This window comes from Talpa europaea, assembly GCF_964194135.1.
Source record: "Talpa europaea genome assembly, chromosome: 13".
NCBI lineage: Eukaryota > Metazoa > Chordata > Mammalia > Eulipotyphla > Talpidae > Talpa > Talpa europaea.
In genome coordinates, this window is record NC_140080.1 from 35,805,522 (window position 1) to 35,819,793 (window position 14,272).

Sequence of the window (14,272 nt, forward strand, 5' to 3'; positions counted from 1 at the left end):
CCTTATAGGGATTGAATGTTTATAAAGAAATAATTTAGTATAGTATCTGATACAAACAAAGCACTCAACAAATGATAGATAATATGGTATTATTTGTGTATATATAAATATTACTTTATATGAATTGATTCAGTTTCCCTCAGTAGGATAAAAAAATAATTGTGGACCTTATTTTGTTTCACTCAACATTTTTTGAATCCTTACCATATGCCTGACCCACCAAGGCTGACTCCTTTTTTTTTTTTCCCAGAAATGACTACAACAGTATCTCTTGTTTTGTCACTCCCCCATCTAGAGGTACGGTCTAATTTCCATCCCCTTGAATCTCTGTGGGCTGTGACTCGCTTCTCAGTGGCTCCAGTCTAGTCATTTCTGCTGAAATTCTTGGGAAGAAAATGAAGCCAGTGAAGCTAATGAAAGTGGTCGAAGTGTATGACTTTCAAGGTTGGGTCATAAAGAGGATGCAGCTTTCCCCTTGTGATCTGGAACTTGGATTTTTGAGGCCACCATACAGTGATGGAAGCCTACTTAGGCCACGGAGAGGGAACATAGGGAGAAACCTTGAGCCCATCTAAAGAGAAGCCCATCATGACTAACCAAGACTCCAGGTCTTGTAGCCATCTATCGAATGATACACCAAAGACACAAAGCCAGAACCACCTAGCCAAGTTCTCCTCAACTTCCTGACCCACAGAGATCACGAAAGAAAAAAAAGTGTTGGTTGTCCTTTCAAACCATTAAGTTTTGGTGTGATTTGTTATGTATCAGTAGAAATCTAGAATGCCTACCTTTAAGTGCTAACACAGTATGAAACAGATTTACTCTCATTAAGTTTCCATTTGAGATCTCATCCTTGGTCAGTGAGGGCCAAGAATATTTTCAGGGTTTTCATTATCCATTAGATAGCTGTTTGCACCTGCTGTTAGGTCTAAATTTGTAGGTATAACTAGCAAGTAGATTACAGTCATTCACTCACTTTTGCATTAAATAAATCAATTTCTTAACATAGGGACTTTCTCTCCTCCACTAAGTAAGCAACCCTTTCTCCATGTGCCTACCCACACAGATTTCTCCTATCCTAACTTATGCAGCATTGCTATTGCTTGTTTGCTTCCTTTCCCCTCTGGCCAGTGACAATGAAATTCATTGTGTTAATCATCTTTTTATCCCTAGGCTAGCCTAGTGCCCACACATAGCAGATCTACTTAAAAACAACAACAACAACAACAACAACAACACAAAAATCCCACTTAAGAAAAACTGCTAGTTCCTTGATGTACAGATAATTTATTCATAATTCAGTACTAGACCCTGTGGGATCTAGTCTGGTATCTGCAGAGTGAGCTGCCTGAATTGAGTTCTGTGTTTGAACTACCCAGCAAAGCATTGGGGGTGGAAGGTGGAGAGGGACAGGTAAAGGATCCATTCATTTATTCGGTATTTATCAATCAATGTAGCACACAGAGCATACGGGCAGCATTGAGTATCTTATTAAATGCCAGTCACTGTGCTTAGTGTTGGTCATGCAGCAGCTCAGAAGAAAACTGCTGTGGCCTGTGCCCTCCTGAAGCTCAGCCTTTAGCGAAAGACAAGAGGCGGTGAGTGTAATTATGTAAAATTGTGCTAGGTGTCGGGCAGAAAAACAACAGGGGGCTGAAACACACTGAGGATGTTCGCTCCTTTGCCTGGGGGCGGGTTTTGAGCAGGAGTGGCCGCGAGGGGGACGGACTGTAGGGGGCGGGAAGACTGCAGGCAAGAAGAGCTGGTGATTTTAAGATGCAAATGTTTTCTGCCGAATGAGAAGCCGGACCCTGTGCCTAGAGTCGACAGGGTCTCTCGGTGCGGGCAGGGCCATGCCCGGCCAGGGGGCTGCGTTTTGAGTGCAAGTTCGATTGCCCAGCAGCTCAGCGTGAGGTCGCGGGGAACGGAGCCCTAATTCCTAGTTTCTTTTCGCCGAGGCCCCTCTGCCCTCCAGACCGCGATACACACCGTCTGGGGCTGGGGCTCGGAGGCGAGGTCTGAGGAGGCGAGCGGCCCTCGTCCGGCCGCTCTCGCCCCGAAGCGCGGGGTCTGCAGCCCGGCGCGGACTCCGGAGGGCGGAGCTTGTGCTGCGGACCCAGGCGGTGGCGTGAGCCCCGCCCCCCCGCCCAGCCTCCGCCTCCGGCCCCAGCTGATTGGGTGAAGGCCGCGGAAGGGCCGGGCCTCCCGGGGAGGCCGGGGGGTCGGGCTGAGGCGGGCGCGCTGATTGGTGCGGCCGGCATTAGGTCATCGCCAGCACGTTTGGGCGGCCCGGACGCCGGTGGGGCGGCGAGGCTGCTGTGAGAGGGCGCCCGGGGTTGCTGGCGAGCGCAGAGCCCAGGAGGCGGGGAGGCGGTGGCCGCGCTCGCTTGCCCGCCCGCTCGCTTCCCGGCGCCGCTGCGGGTCCGCCGCTGCGCTTCCTGCTCGCCGGCCGCCGGGCTGCGCTTCGCCGGGGCAGCCGCGCGCCCGCCGCGTCCCAGCCCGCTCGGGGAGCCTTGCGCACCGCGGACACCGCGCCGAGGGCGAGCCGGCGCCTCACCTGTGGAGCCGGCGGCGTCGGGGTGCCGCCTGGGGTCCCCTCGCGTGCGGGCCGAGGGCCACCCGGGCCCTGGGGGAGGCGCGCCCCCCGGCTGGGCGCCGCGGGCACCATGGGTCTCCCCGCGCTCGAATTCAGCGACTGCTGCCTCGACAGCCCGCACTTCCGAGAGACGCTCAAGTCGCACGAAGCGGAGCTGGACAAGACGAATAAATTTATCAAGGAGCTCATCAAGGACGGGAAGTCACTCATCACCGCGCTCAAGAGTGAGTGGCCCCGGCCCGGCGGGGACGGGGGTTCCGGGCGGGAGCGCGGCGCTGGCCGCTTTTTTGGTGCCCCTGGGGCGCCGAGGGACGGCTGCGGATGCTGGTAATGAGGCGGGAAGGGTATGTAAAATGGGCGAGCCAGCAATACTATGAGGAAGAAAGAGACCCGTCGCCTGCTGTTGGCATTCCGGGATGGCTGGGAGGTGGCCGAGCGCGAGAGGTGCCGTGGGCGCCGCGGTGGGGGTGCGCGGCACACAGGTGTCCCGGGAGTGGCGCGCTGGCGCTCGGCGCGCCGCAGCCGGTGGGGGAACCCCCGAGCGTCCACGACGCGGGTTCCTCTTGGGGAAGAGTTGCTCACCCCTGGGCGCCCAGCCTTGGGAACGGATTGTGCCGGGCCAAGGGGGCGCTGCCTCTCCTCGGGAAAAGGCGAGTTGTGCCTGCTCGGCTCCGAGGACGCAGCCCCTTGCTGCTCTGCGCGGCTGGGTGCTCCGAAAGGCACCGGCACAGCCCAGAGAGGGGTTGGGTGGCGTGGTCGGCTAGCCTCGCTCTCCATTCTTTGGAGTAGGGCAGCCAGTAACCCCCAAATCTTGACTCAGGATGATGTACGTGTGCAGGTTCTGATTCTTGGATTTAGCAGAAGGTGATAGGGGTGGGAGTACAGAATCAGAGTGTTCTTTTACTCTAAACTGTGGGCGAGGGTTTAAAAATAGAACGAACATATCCTGACGCTCTCCCTCTCTGGCTCCCTCGCTCTCCCTTTTACCTCGCCCATTATCCTTGAAAACGCCAAAGTCTGAAAGGAATGTCGTCTGTCCACTGAAAAGTTTAAACTCATGCTTAAACATTTTCGAACCTTTTGCTTATTTCCCTTTGCTTGGGGAGAGATGAAATTTGCATTCTGGGGAATGGCTTTCCCTTGGCTTTTGCAGAGCTAAAAAATTTCTTCCTCTGGTCAGTTAACCTGCTCAGGGGATGACCACCTTGGATGGTGAAAGCATTTTTTGGTTGTCTTGTCAGCCTACCTATTTAAAAATAGTTCGGTCTATCTTAGTTTTCAGAATCAGGACTAACATGGGGGTAGATAGTGAACTGCCTTTGACTTTACTTTTCTTGTTGCTGGGATGGATTTCTTATCTTTTCTCTAGGTAAGGTTTCATTGGCAGAGGAAGGTCCTAAGTGTGAGACTTGTCCCCAGGCCTCTTTTAAAGATTTACAGAAGTCAGATGCCCCTGGTGTCATTTTGGGAGCCTGTTGTTTCTAAAAAATGAAGAGGAGAGATTGTGGAGCCCCAGGGCTGTCAGTGCCAATCTTTTGGGGTGAAATAGACTTAGAGCTGTGACATGTCTAGAGGCTTCTCAGAGGCAGTCTTTCTGGAGGCTGGGACCTAAAATATAAACAGATTCTTTTTTGTCAGTGATAAGGGACATCTTTGGTTCAGTAAACACATCCCTGGTTTGGAGTAAGTTAGGGGCTCACATTTAGGTAGGGACCATGAATTTTTATTGGGCCTCTGCTTTATTCAGCTAATGTTTGGAGTGTCTGCTGTGTGCTGGACACTCAGGATAGGCACTGCTTCACCCGTGAGTTATCTCATAGCCCTTACTCATTTTACAAATGAGAAAGCAGTCTTGGGTGAATCACTACCCCAGAGCTACATAGCTCTAGCAGGTCTTAGTTTTGAACCCCCACATGAGCTGAGCTAGAGATGCAGTGCCTGGCGCTGCAGAGCTCTTAATTCTGCCATGCTGCTTGTCCAGAGTGGATCCTTGGACCATGCCCATGGGAATTTGGACTTGCATTTAGTATGCTGACCTTGAATCTGAAGAGGGTGCATTTGAGTGATAGACAATTCGCTTGATACTATTTTTTTGCAGGAGTGCGAGGGGGTTTGGTAAGAGTTCTCTGGGTAGGAATGAGAGGGTTCAAATGTTATTGAAGTTATGTAGTGCACTGGAACAGCCTATCACTTGGGGAGGAGACTGATGGAGAACTAGGTTTTCTAATCTCTGTAAGTCCATTTCTTACTACTAACTCTTCCATTGCTACTAACTACTAATTGAACTGGTCATTTAACCTCTTAAAATAAAGAGGGTAGCGTTCATGCCCCAGACTTTAGGCATTCTATTGTCATTAAGTACTTGGTGCGTTGAATGCCTCTCTATTTGTACGTGCTTTTTATTTTTCTCCATATCATCCTTGTCACTACTGTAAAGCCAGTGTTTTAAAAAATGAATATATAAAACAGACATGTAATTATTTAAGTAATATTTGATTGATTTTTAGTCTCTTCAAGCTCTAAAATTTTATGATTTTATTTTTAATTAGTATTGACAGATTGTTGGGCTTAAATTTGTGCATTAAGGCCATAAAATTGGCCTCCAGGGGTTGCCATAGTTCAATTAGGTTATTGTTATTGCTGCTTCGTTTTATAAAGGAGGAAACTAAACATCAGGGAGGTCAGTAACCTGCTGAGGGCTACACAGCAATTAAATATATATAAGCACACATTGTCTGATTCCAAAGCTTGTGGACTTAAACCCTGAAGTAAAGTTGTTGTCTACATTAGTTGTCTCTCTTTTTTTTTTAAATAGAGGCATGTTTTATTTATTTATTTGTTTGTTTTTGTTTATACATGCACTGGGTACAGTCAGAAGCGCGGGAGGGTGAGAGAATTCACCAGAGCCAGAGTGGGGAGCAGAGCAGGCAGAAGGACCGAAGTACACTGCTGAGGGGAGCAGCGGGCGGCAGGAGAGGTCTGCGCGCCATGTGGGACCCTCCTCCGGTGGCCGGGGAGCAGCCGGAGATCGAACCGGCGCCTCCGAGGCCGCGCCTCCGAGGCCGCGGGCAGCTTCGCAACCCAGCGCTCAACCGCTGCGCCACCGGGGAGGCCCTACATTAGTTGTCTCTTGACTTGCCTTGTGAATCTGATAAACAAGAGTCTGGACTCATGAGAGTAGTAAACTAATTTGGGTCCTACATTTCAAAAAGTCCTGATTTTTGTAGAAAATTCTTATTTGATGTGGAGTAGAGTCTTGGTGACTCCCAGGAGGGTTTTTTCTGTGCTGATTTGCGCCAGACCTTTTCTGTGGATACCCATTTAACCAGGGCTCTTTTTCCTTGACCTGATCAGTCGGTGTCCCTGTCAAGAGGATTGTGTATGTAAGGGCTTTTTTTCTTTCAGTAGCGATTGATAGGGCCTGGAGATGAAGTTCAGACTGGAAGAATTAAAGAGTTTCGGATTCCTTGGGTTTGAATCTTTATCCCATCACTTACTGGTTGACTCTGGGCAAGTTACTAAAGCTGAGCTCCTCTGGCATGAAAAGGAATAGCCACTCTGACCTCCTAAGGTTGTTTTGGGTATCAGTGCATACATATCAAGAAAGCATTTAGGGGGAAATCTGGTGCAGAGCTTTGCTCAATGAATGGTAGTTGTTTCTATTTATCAGGGTTATCAAGACTTGGAGCAAAAGTCTCTAAGAGCAGAGAGACATTTTTCGGTTTGGGTGCAAGGAGCTATTTAGCAGTGCCTCCTTCATGTCAGTTATTGGCAGCTTAAACACTTGTGTGTGTATTAACCACTGGGGAAGAGTCCTGATAGCCCTATGTGTATAAAGTTGTGATTATTGTTAAAAAGAAAAGAATTCAGTCTCTTGACATCTTTTTTTTGTTCCCAAATAGCATTCTGGTAGCTTCAGTTTTCAACGTTCTTGCTGAATTAACTTCCCTCCTCAGTGGCTGGGCTGGTTGCTTCTCCGTAGGAAAAGCTTGCAGAATACACTGGATACACTGGACTTCATGTCTGACTGTCTCACAGACTCAGTGGCAAACCAAATGTGGTTTCACAGAAATGAAAATGAATTAGGCTGTTGATTTTGAGTGTTGTTGGTTTTTAGAAACTGTATTTCTTTCCCTCTTGACTATTTATGGACTTGTTGCTGGGGATAGCCCCCTTTGAATTTGATTTCTGGTTTCTGAGAGAGTGTGAGAAGTGCAGTTTTAAAAATATCAACTTTGTTGAGATATACTTCACCTCACCATATAGGTCATCCATTTACATCATCCAGTTACATAGTTTTTAGTATGTTGTACAATCTTAGAACATTTTCATTACCACCAAAAAACCCCATTCCCATTAGCATCACTTACCCCTTTCTCCCAGCTCTTCTTTCTCCCCACAGCCTGAGTCAACCACTCATGTATTATCTGCTTCTATAGATTTGCCTACTCTGGAAATCCAAAGTACAATTTTAATCACTTTATCCTAGATAGTGGTAACCAACTTTAGGCACACATTTCTTGATTCTAATTTCAGCTGGAGAAACCTCAAATTAATAAGTTACTCTCCTTCAGATTGGAGGGAAGCTGCTTATAGAGATGCGGTCCTAAAGAATAGACCATGTCCCAGGGTCTAGAAAAACTCAGGTGTGCCTTTGTGTTTCCAACCAATGAGAGGGGAGTGGATTCTAATTTATGGTACATTGATGGGAGCAGAGGAGATAACTGAAGTGATACTAAGAACACAGTCCCTTCCCTCAGTGAGCTTTCAGTCAACTAGGGACATGTGGGTGTGATTCTGAATAGAGCCTTACTTTGTGGTCTGCCTGCTTGCTTGCTTGCTTTCTTCCTTTCTTCCTTCCTTCTTTCTTCCTTCCTTTCTTTCTCTTTTCTTTTCTTTTCCTTTCTTTCTTTCTTTCTTTCTTTCTTTCTTTCTTTCTTTCTTTCTTTCTTTCTTTCTTTCTTTCTTTCTTTCTTTCTTTCTTTCTTTCTTTCTTTCTTTCTTTCTTTCTTTCTTTCTTTCTTTCTTTCTTTCTTTCTCTCTTTCTCTCTCTCTCTCTCTTTCTCTCTCTTTTTTCTCTCTCTTTCTCTTTTTCTCTCTCTCTTTCTCTTTTTCTTCTCTCTCTCGCTCTCTCTCTCTCTCTCCCCCCCCCCCTCTTTCCAATCTGAAGGAATTGTGTTTATATTTTTCAAGTTAAGCCCATCATTTTTGTCTTTTTGGAAATGACCTGTCTTTTTCATTGCATTCTGGTAGTTAGTAATTCTCTCTCCTGTACATCTTCCAGGCAACCACAGTGAATTTTAACAGGTAGAATAAGAAATAAGTAGATAGTCTAATAAGAATGCTAGCAGCTCTTGATTACTGAGCATTTAGCAAGTGCCCAGTCCTATGCTAAGTGCAATTATTGTTTCATTACCCCTTACCTCCATCCTGTGAGATGCATACTCTTGTTTTTCTGAATTTTCTAGTTGGGAGAACTTGTAGAAGGTCACACAGCTAGGAAGTTGTGCAAATAAGTTTTGATCCTGGCAGTAAACTGTAGGGCCTTGGTTAAATATAATCCTTCAGTGCCTTCCATAAAGATGCTGGAGTGAAAGATGCCAATTCTTCATAGATACAGACCTGAGAATGGAGAAACTTACAGCAGGTGCTAGATTAAGTGAGAATAATCTCCCAGTTGTTTTTCAGACTCTGGGTTTTATATAGCAAAGAATTGATAATATTTTGTAGTGTGCTCTGAAGTTTTGTGTCTCTCCCCATCAGAGGACTGAAGAATCATAGGCCAAAGGGGCAAGTGAAGTATCTCTTGGCTTGGTGAAACAACAGTTTCTCTTGGAATGATTGAATCACTAAATGATTACTAGTGATTCTCTTTCAACTGGGTAATAAACTGTTGAACAGTCAGGCCAAAACCCCTTTCCTGGGCCTGTTTGGCAAGACAAATGGTTCATCCTCTTACTCAGTAAAACAAGAGTGAAAAAAATTAGACATCAAAGAGTTTCTTGCTTTAAAGTATATCACCATTTTGACTCTAGAATTTGGTTTAGGCTTTTGACAATAGCCTAAAAGGGAGATGAGCATTTATTGAATGGCATAAACTCCCAAAGGATGTTCAATGCCAACCTGCTTTGTTTAGGAATAATTACAAAATCTTAATGGAATAAATGGATATGGAACTAGGTAGTAAGAAGTTTTTCTTAGTTCCCTTGCTTTGCTTTTGCAGTTTGTGAATAAAAGGGGACAAAGGAAATTTCCCAATTATTTATAAACGGTAATTTGTAATACTGACATTTGGAGTATTACTCATACAAAATATAAACAACAGCAAATTAAATCCAAACAAGATTTGGTAGCTTTAATGTAACACTTTTTAAAATCCTCCCACTTTAATCCATTCTTCTTGACTGGATTGAATAAAGGGCATTTAATGGGTAGTTTCCAACCCACTAAGACCTAAGCTCTCTTCCCACCCTTTTTTATAATAAAGACTATTTTTTTCCTTTATAGAACTATTGAGTGGAAAGTACAGGGTTCCCATATAGCTCCTCACACCTTTTCTTCCCTTTCCTCCCTATTATTAACATCCTGCGTTGGTGTGGTACATATGTTACAAAAGTGATAGTGTTAAGCCTATAGTGTACCTTACTTAGGATTAACTCTTCTAGTAGAATAGTTTGTGAATTTTGACAGATCTATACAAATAACATGTATTTGCCATTTACCATATCATACAGAGTAGTTTCATTGCCCTTAAACTTCTCTGTGACCCACTTATTCACTCTTCCTTCCCTCCTTGGCAGGCTTTCATCCAAGCCTTTTTACTGCTTCCCTAGTTTTGCCTTTTCCAGACTGTCCTATTTTTGAAATCATACGGTATGTAGCCTTTTCAGATTGGCTTCTTTCATTTAGCAATATGTGTTAAAGGTTCCTCCATATCTTTTTGTGGCTTGACTGCTTTTTATCATTGACTGAATTGTCTGGATGTACCACAGTTTGTTTATCCATTCATCTATTGAAGGACATATTAGTTGCTTCCAAGTTTTGGCAGTTATCAATAATGCTTATATAAACATTTGTATGCAGGTTTATATGTGGACATAAGTTCTCAGCTTATTTGGGTAAATACCAAGGAGTGCAATTGCTGCATCATATGGTAAGAACATGTCTAATTTTGTAAGACACTGCCAAAGTGTCTTCCAAAGTTGGCTGTACAATTTTGCATTTCCATTTGCAGAGAATGAGAGTTCCTGTTGCTCTGCATCCTCACCAGCATTTAATCTGTGTTTTGGATTTAACCATTATAATAGGTGTGTAATGGTATCTGATTACTCTCTTTTAATTTGTAATTCCTTAATAACATTATAGTGAACATTTTTTCACATGCCTATTTACTATCTGTACAACTCCTTTGATGAGGTGTTGGTTCACATCTTTTGCCTATTTTTTAATTGGGTTGTTTGAGTTTTATTGGTTGGTTTTTTCTTTATTGTGGTCAAACACACACAACACAAACTTTACCACTTCAGCCACTTTTAATTGTACAGTTCAGTGATGTTTAGCACATTCACAATGTTTATAATGATCAGTCGTATCTATTTCCAGAACTTTTTCATCTTCCCAAACTGAAACTCTGTACTCATGAAATAATTCTCCATTTGCCCCTCCTCCTAACCCCTGGTCAGCTTTATTCCATCTTTTGCCTCTGTGAATTTGACTACTGTAAGTACTTCATGTGAGTGGAATAATATAGTACTTGTCCTTTCATGTCTGGTTTATTTCACTTAGCATAATATTGTCAAGGTTCATCCTTATTGTTTATATCACAAGTTCACCCCTTTTTATGATTGAATATTTTGTTTCTGAGGTTTAATTGCAACAACTATCATTAAGACTATTCTTTCTCTTTTAAGGCCGTGAAAAGATATTTTTCCCCTTTTTTATCCTGCTGTCCCCACCTCCCCTAACATTAACCCTTGGAATTCACATATCAGTGTGCTATATAGCTGTTTCAGTAGATATATTCTTTTTTTTTTTTTAAGATTTATTTATTTATGTATACAAGAGCTGGAGTATAGGCCAGAGATACTGGGGGTGAGGGACCCACCAGAGACAGAGTAGGGAACAGAACAGGCAGACGGACTGAAATAACACTGCTGAGGAGAGCAGCGGGCAAGACAGGAGAGGTCTGCCGCACCAAGTGGGTTGCTCCTTGGCTAGCCGGGGGTTGAAATCATGCTGTAGAGGCTACGACCCCTTGTGCCACCAGGAAGGCCCAGGAGGTGTATTCTTTTCAAAGTAGCTCATTATGTAGCTTCATTTTATAACTTTATTATAAAATTCACCAGTTTTAAGTATACAAATTTGCTTGCAGTTCTTTTACAGATTTATACACCTACCATCCTAATCCCATTTTAGAGTGTTTCTTTCATCCCCAAAATGCACTCCCCTTCTCACCTCAAGTCTTAAGTCTGTTGCTATAGACTTGTCCTTTCTGAAATTTTAAGCTGAATGGAATAGCCCTGTGTGTGGTCTTTTGCATTTGACTTCTTTAACTGTGCGTACTTTTCTTCCATTCATCCATGTTATTGCGTGTGTGAGTAGTTTGCTCCTTTTCTTTGCTGAACGGTATTCCATTTTGTAAATCATACTGTATCCATTTACCAGCTGATGGACACTTGGGTTGTTTCAAGTTTTTGGCTCTTGTGAACAATGCTGCAATAATCATTTGCTTACATGCTATTGTGTGGATTTATGTTTTCTTTGTTTCTTAGAATAGAATTACTTTGTGGTACGATGAAGTTACATTTAGTTTTTTAAGAACCTGTCTGATTGCTTTCCTCAGAGGAAGCATCCTTTTAAATTACTGCCATCTATGCATGAGGGTTCCAGTTTCTCCATGTCATTGTCAATACTTGTTATTCTGTCTTTTTAATTGTAGCCATCTAGTGGGTGTGACATGATACCTCATTGTAGTTTCAATTTGCATTTCCCATGACTAATAATGTTGAATGTCCTTTCGTGTGCTTACTGGCCATTAGTACATTTTCTTTGTTGAAATGTCTATTAGTATCTTTCTGTTGGGCAGTATATCTTGGATTTTCCATCTTTGTCTTATAAAATTTGGATTAAATAAATAGCATTCAGTATATTTTCAGTATATTTTGTACATTTGCTTCTCTTTTGGGGACTTTTAGCATCCATTTACTTTAACCTCAGATGCATTTGACCCATCAAATTCAGGATCCCAGGGCTTAGGAAGTAGTTCTTATGAGATCTACCTTCAGGTCTATGCTCCGTTTTGCCCAGTGAGTGTCCCTCTGAATAGATGCTCAGGACTGGACTTTGCCCCCTTGAACTGACAAAAGGAGGATGGACCAGGGAGGAACCATTATCCCATTTAGCCACTGAGGAAAGCATTTCATGAAGGTGACTTAAAAAAAGGCCATTGCATTTTTAAGTTAGCCAAGGTAGGGATACCAAAATGCAGCCAACAGTCAAATTTGGTGTTTCTACATTTAAATTTTAGACTGAACCTCATTTTAATTTTTAAAATTATAACCCATTGTATTTTAAATGATCTTTTTTTGGTTATCAGTAGAAAGCTATGGGTAAATAAATAAATATGGAACCCTGCTCTGCTTTTATGATGTCTTCCAAGTCCTAGACCACAGTAAGTACTTTAGGGTAGCGGTAGCAGGTATAGAAGTCACCTGCCACCTGAGGGGAGAGGGAGAGTGTTTGAGGATTAGCAGAGAGATGAGGAAGGCCAGATTGACTGGAACAGACTGATGGCAAATAAACAGGGAACGTCCAGAAACTGGGTCATAGGGTCTTCAGGCCCATAAAGGACTTTGGGTTTTATTCCAAGTGTGATGGGCAACTATGGGAAATTGTGACAGGATCCTACTTGTGTTTTTAAGAGATCATGGCAACTAATGTGTGTAGAATAGTGTAATAGATGGAGAGAAGGGTAGGTGGGAGTTATAGCAGGTGAGGTGAGAGGCAGTGGCACCTTGGACTAGAGTGGCTGCATTGGAAATGGTTCAGATTCTGGGTATTTTTAGTAGAGTCCAGAGTATTTGCTGTTTGATTGGGTTTGGGCTATGAAAGGAAATGAGAGAGTCAAGAATGATTCAGATATTTTTTTTTTGTCGTAAGCAATTATGTACATGATGGTGCTGTCTTCTGAAACAAAGTTAGAAGGGAAATAAGGGGGGTGGGTGGGAGGGAATGAACAAATGACCTAGCTTTATAGTGCAGAGACAAAACTATGCAGCTAGTTCGTGAAAACATTCTCAAAAGAGAATAAAAGTGTATGGAAATATATAAAGCACCCCCTTTCCTGAGTGAACCACTGTCAATAGTTTCATATATTGTACATTTTTTCTTGATTTATTACCATGCATAATTGTTTGTTTGTTTTGTAAATGGGATTACACTTTATGAATTGTTCTGTTTTGCTTTTCTGATTAATACTCAGTCTTGAGATCTTCCATGTCAGTTCATGTGCATAGTACATTATTTTTAATGACCACAAAGAGTGCTCCTATGTGGATATACCACAGCTCACTCAGTCTACTGTTGAAGGACAGAAATTTTTCACCATTAGAGAAGTACTACAGTGATCCTTCGCATACCCACCTTTGTGTGTAGGTCCCAGCATTTCTGTGGAACAGGTTCACCTAGTAAAATTGTTGATAACCTCCAATTTCTACAAGCTCTTTGACATGTACTGTTTAGGTCCTTTGCATTGCTATAGGCAGTTGATATTTGTCTGGTGCTCTTTTGAGTATTTTAACTCATGTTTCTATAGCTTAACCTTTTGCTTAAATTGGAAACAACAGAATAAACCCTTCTGTTAGGCACTGACACAGATTCTGAAAGAACCAGAGGATAAGAAAAAAGAAAACAAACAAATTGGCATGTGTGTGTGTGTGTGTGTGTGTGTGTGTGGGGTGGGGGGGAGTGGGAGAGAGAGAAGGAGAGAGGTTACACTTAATTGGCTATATTCTTACTAGCTTTGGACCTGTCCGATATCCTTGCTGAGCTGCAGGATTTTACAGATAAAAGGAGAGATGGGATGGGGCTGTGTCCATATCTAACAGGTATACTGACCTCATATTTCAGGGACCAGAAAGGAAGTCACATTTGTTAAGGTGAGAAAAACAGCATTAGTGTCCAAAGGAATGTTTACAAATTAGAGTCACCAGGGTTTACACATTTTTACAGAGACCCAGAGTGGAGAAAGAGAGGAAGCAGTAAGGAAAACAGCTTGGCAGTGTGGGCCTGAGCTGTCACGGTGTGTTTACATCTGGCTCATTTCACCTTGGTTGGAAGGCACAGAATGGTGCAGAGGGTGAGTTTGGAGACTGGACAGTTGCCTACTATATTTAGAAAGAGGAGATTCCTGGGGTGTGTGTTTGTTTTCTTTGCTAGATGGACAAAGGTTTAAGGGGCTTGGGAATTCTGCAGCAATCCTAGCTAACTGACTGGCTTCTGTGGGGCAAACCAGTAGCTACGTTTTGATGCCTGCTGCTACCACACAGGAAAAGCCAAAATCAAACCCCATTTTGAAATACAGGTAGGTTTTAAAACTCATCTGATATAAATATCAAATGTGCTTTTAAGTTTATTCCACGCCAATTTGAACCTTTTGAAAATATAAACAGGTTCCTC

At 43.5% G+C, this 14,272-nt stretch overlaps 1 protein-coding gene across 1 annotated transcript in view; it reads left to right on the plus strand.

Moving 5' to 3' along the window:
- Window positions 1-2,563: 2,563 nt before the first annotated feature.
- The window catches only part of ARHGAP26 (Rho GTPase activating protein 26), a gene marked incomplete at its 3' end in the record, with an annotated part of 427,812 nt that continues 416,103 nt past the window's right edge, over window positions 2,564-14,272 (plus strand). The window contains exon 1 of the mRNA XM_084252634.1: window positions 2,564-2,820. Coding sequence (XP_084108760.1) covers window positions 2,667-2,820 — 154 coding nt within the window. The 5' untranslated portion in view covers window positions 2,564-2,666. The remainder of the gene's footprint in view (window positions 2,821-14,272) is intronic.